The sequence below is a fragment of the Octopus bimaculoides genome, chromosome 8 (genome assembly GCF_001194135.2).
Source record: "Octopus bimaculoides isolate UCB-OBI-ISO-001 chromosome 8, ASM119413v2, whole genome shotgun sequence".
Lineage (NCBI taxonomy): Eukaryota > Metazoa > Mollusca > Cephalopoda > Octopoda > Octopodidae > Octopus > Octopus bimaculoides.
In genome coordinates this window covers 92,898,018-92,902,847 of record NC_068988.1, presented here as the reverse complement: position 1 = coordinate 92,902,847, position 4,830 = coordinate 92,898,018, and the positions used below count along the sequence as shown (strand labels likewise).

The window sequence follows — 4,830 nt, the reverse complement described above, 5'->3', positions numbered from 1 at the left end:
AATAGGTATTGTTTTCGTTTTCAGATTCCACATTTTGCTAATTTCTATTTCAAGATCTTTATATTTGCTCAGTTTTTGGTAGGTCTTGACAGATACGTTTATATCGACTGGGACAGTCATATCAATGAGGAGGCATGATTTTTGTCTGAAGTCTTTCAGTATGATGTCTGGCCTATTTGCATCTATCTTTCTGTCAGTTTGAATGGTGAAGTTCCAGAGGAGTGCAATTATTATTATTATTATTATTATTATTATTATTATTATTATTATTATTATTATTATTATTATTATTATTATTGAGGGAACAGCGTAAGTCATCAAAAACACTGGGGGTACAAATAAAAGAAGCCCAATATACCAATCTCGACTACACGTCTGATAATGTTACACCACGTACATGCATCACAACCACATGTGCACGATATGGCGATCTTACATCGAGATAAACAGCGCATGACTTTAAAGTTGGGGCCCAGTTATATTTTCCTTTAGGGTGTGTAGCCCATTCTTCTCAAAAGATCCCTGAATAAGATTTATTTTAAGGATGGTCAATGATGAATGTTTCTAGAGGTGAATAATTCAAACTCCCAAGAATTCCTCTCAACACATCGCTATGGTACTCTCCAACTACTTCTGCTCGTGATCAGAGATGCACATATTGTCAGCCACTAAGGAACGTGCTCAAGTGGTTATGGTCAAGCAATTGACAAGCAAATCTCTGGTACTAACCAGAATATTTGCTGTAGCTCATCTTTTATACCAAGGCAAAACAATTTCTATGATAACACTTCCACCATAGTTGATATGACTTTATGCCACACTCCATTTTAACCTCACATGTTTTCACTTAATCTGCAAGAAATAGAAGGCAAACCTCTCTCAGATTATACCGTACCACCTAATAATAAAACACATTGGATTATCTTGTTATAGATATACTATATTATTTACGTTATTTACATTATTTATATTTGACGGATATTTGCCCTCATCTTGTTTGTTAACAAGTATCCGTCAAATATAAATAATGTAAATAATGTACATTATTCCTCATCTCCTAAATACAGAACTAGATATACTATGTACGAAAATAAGACAAGGAACCAAAACTGGATCTTGATTGAATGTAAAGGTTAAGCAGCAGAAAGGACATGGACAACCCCAGCAGCACTAATTACATACACCACTGCAATATCGACAGGAAAAGGTAAAAATCATACATCACAAGAGACAGGGAACTGAGAATCTGTTATTTAAATGTGTATCATTTTGAAAATTCAAAACTGTATTACCTTTTCAATAGGTAAATTCTCCCAGTATAAATAAAGAGGGCTTCTTTCATATGATCTTTCGGTCAGCTTAAATACTTTCTGCCAGTTTTGGCCTGAAACAACCAGAAATGGATATCAATGAGTTATATTTAAGTGCACAGAAGCTTTATTAAGATGTTAAAGGAAATATGTAGCACACAGTACAATGAAAATTAACTGAGCCGATTCTAAAATCATTGAATGCGATATAATATTTTCCTGTTACCATGTTTTCAAATTTTTCACTTTCTTTCATGATTGGAACATTTGTTAAAAAATGTTTTGATAATGCGGATTGTGTGTTACTAGAAATGGCTTTGAGTTCCGTTGATGGGTTCGTGCTTCTCGTGTTGTCCTAAGTTGTTCTGTAGGTATCTCTTTTGCTCGCTGTATGCTATTTTCTTTTGCTCGTTGTATGCTTTTTCTGCTTGAGTAGAAATCCTTTGGGTTCTATAAGTCGTATGTTTCTGTTATTTGGATCATCTACCATAGTACAAATTTTCCTGGCTAGACAGTGCGGGATGTTACATTTTATGTGTGTTGGCCGGCATGATTTGAAATTTAGGTGCTGCTGTGCATCTGTGATTTCGTAATAAATATTAGTTATGATTGTCGTGTTGTTTTTAATTACCATTATGTCAAGAAATGGTAATTGTATGTTACTCATTTCTCTTGTGAATTTGAGACTAGGGTGTGGAGTGTTGAGGAGGGTGCTGAGTTATTCCAGATTTTTTAGGGATTTCGTTCAAATTAGGAAACGATCATCGAGTTATCTTTTCCATGTGTCCTCTCGCTATCTTCTAAAGGTCATGCCGTACTTTTCTTCACTTTTTTTATATACTTCTTTTTCCCAAGTATCCCAATACTGAGTTCATGAAAACTGGAGCAAATCGCGTCCTCATAGCTGTGCCTCCGTTGAAAAGGAATGTATTGTTTTCGAGGATGAGGCTGACTGCCAGGAATTGAACTCACGACCTTATAACAGTAAATCTACTGGGGATCACTTCTCTATGTTTCTCGACCCAATATTTTATGGCAGTAATTCCCAAATCATGTGGAATGTTCTTATATAAGTTTTCTACATCAAAACTAACAGCGAATTGGATTCTGTTGTTTTGGGCAGATGTGACAGGAAATCGATGCCATCCCGAATGAAACTCAATAGGTGACTACATAGTGGTTTTAGGATAATGCCAATGAGGTTGCTCCGACGATGTGTAGGACAGACTGGATCAGTTATAATGGGTATTAGTTTAATTTTTTTCTTGGTTGTAATAGTTTTATGCATCCACTACCTTGTTCCTTCATAGCGTATCGTATTTATTTTGACTCCTGTATTTTAGGTAAGCCACAGAAGTAGCTGGATTTCGACTCAAAAGTGTTAATATAGTCCCTTTCATTCGGAGTGAGGGAGTTATAATGTTTTAATACTAAATAATTGAGTTTCATCCTGATGCAGAGGTCAATATTTCAGGGTATTTCATGGTAAAACGTTTTATCCTTCAAATGATCTTCAGCTAAACCCTGGTAATATTCCGTATCCATTATGAAAATGGTATCCCCTTTATCTGCTTCTTTGATGTCAATTGTGTTGTCATTTTTAAGACGTATAAGGGCAGACTTTTCTCGTTTTGAAATGTTTGATGTGACGTAGAAATCTGCAGAAGATATCAATGCATTGATCTAAATGTGTATTTCGTCTTTTGGCGGAATAAATTTTGATCGCCAAGGATTCGTCATTGTCATTATTTTTATCAGTAAAAAACTCCACAAGCTGTAGTTTGTTTGGAATATTTTCCTCCATTTCCTGATGGTTGACTGTAGGTGTGAATTTTAGTCCTGCCGTTTGTCACTACCAATATTTCTTTTTGACAGATTAATATTTCTAGGGTCTATCCTCTCAGTAGTTTCTCAGTTGTTTTTTCTTGGTCAGTTTCTTTCTCTGGTGTCTGCTGTCCTGACCTTCAAAAATAGATTCCTTTTTGTCTATTATTTCTTCTATTATTAACATCTTTTCTCTGGCGAGCTTTGGATTTTGGTTGTGGTGTTTGGTTAGGTATGTGTTTTCTCTTGTTCTTAGATGTGAGTATACTATATATATTTTCACCTTATGAAAATAATTTTGGGGGTTTATTTGACGGTCTAGTATGTTTTTCTCTGTTTCTAATAGGAGCACTCCGTCGGTTACGACGATGAGGGTCCCAGCTGATCCGATCAACGGAACAGCTTGCTCGTGAAATTAACGTGCAAGTGACTGAGAACTCCACAGACACGTGTACTCTTAACGTAGTTCCCAGGGAGATTCGGCGGGACACAGAGTGCGACAAGGCTGGCCCTTTGAAATACAGGTACTACTATTGGACGTTGAGATATTCGTGTCCCTTTTTCTTTATAGATCGTATCACATCAAGACCTTAACCCACATGGATCTACACAGGATTACTTCCAATGATTTATATCCATAGATATACTCAGGATACCTAAGGACTCAAGTTCTTGTATTTGCGACATCATCATGAAGCTAAATTATGAAATTTATGCCTTTTTTTCTTTTCTTTTCTCTCTCTCAATCTCCTTATTCCTTTAATCACTTCCTGTCTGTAGTCATCTCATTAATATATACCATTCTCTTTTGCCCCTAGTTTTCCTTTTGTCTCTGATGATACAATATCCCATACTTGAGGATATCACAGAAACAGCTGTAAGACTTTAGATGTTTTCCAATAATAATATTGCATACAACTTGCGACGTTTACCTTGCCTTAAATTTGGTTGTCCTCTTTAAAAATTATATACAGCTGTTTCTGTGATATCCTCAAGTATGGGATATTGTATCATCAGAGACAAAAGGAAAACTAGGGGCAAAAGAGAATGGTATATATTAATAAGATGACTACAGAGAGGAAGTGATTAAAGGAATAAGGAGATTGAGAGAGAGAAATTTAAAAATTATATATCCGCTGCATCAGAAACTTGCTAGGACCCCATAACTACCGTCTCAGTTATAACCTTGGAGACCTACAAATCCGTTACAGGACTCACCTCCTGTGAACTAAACCCCCATACTTATATATAACGTTAGATAAATGATGGAAATATAACACAAAGACTAAAAAAGACGAGAAAAATATGGTTTACATACCGTTTTCTTTGAGCAAGATATACGATGAACAGTCGCAATCATAATCTTCAAGTTTTTGGTAGTAAAACGGTTGATGCATGTGACATACGCCATTACAATAGCTGAAATATCCACACGCAGCGCATGATAAACAGCGAATTGCACATTGGGTACGAGATGCCGTCGTTTCAGTTATTCTAGATTGGCCTAATAAGCATTTTGATTTAGTAAGTCGTTTGAAATTACTTTCTTTACAATCTGCTTTGCAGCTTATCGGAGGGATGAAAAATATTAGTGCAAAAGCTTGCAGCGATTTCAGCCTCAAATGACATTGAATTGATGTTCTCATTCCTGAAAAATATACAGATATATATATATATATATATATATATATATATA

At 35.5% G+C, this 4,830-nt stretch overlaps 1 protein-coding gene across 1 annotated transcript in view; it reads right to left on the bottom strand.

The window, feature by feature from the left end:
• LOC106874575 (uncharacterized) overlaps window positions 1-4,531 on the bottom strand; it is an 11,858-nt gene extending 7,327 nt beyond the window's left edge. The window contains exons 1-2 of the mRNA XM_014922353.2: window positions 4,453-4,531; window positions 1,293-1,384 (exon numbers count right to left, since the gene is read on the bottom strand). Of these exons, the coding sequence (XP_014777839.2) occupies window positions 1,293-1,384; window positions 4,453-4,531 (171 nt within the window). The remainder of the gene's footprint in view (window positions 1-1,292; window positions 1,385-4,452) is intronic.
• Between the last annotated feature and the right edge of the window lie 299 nt (window positions 4,532-4,830).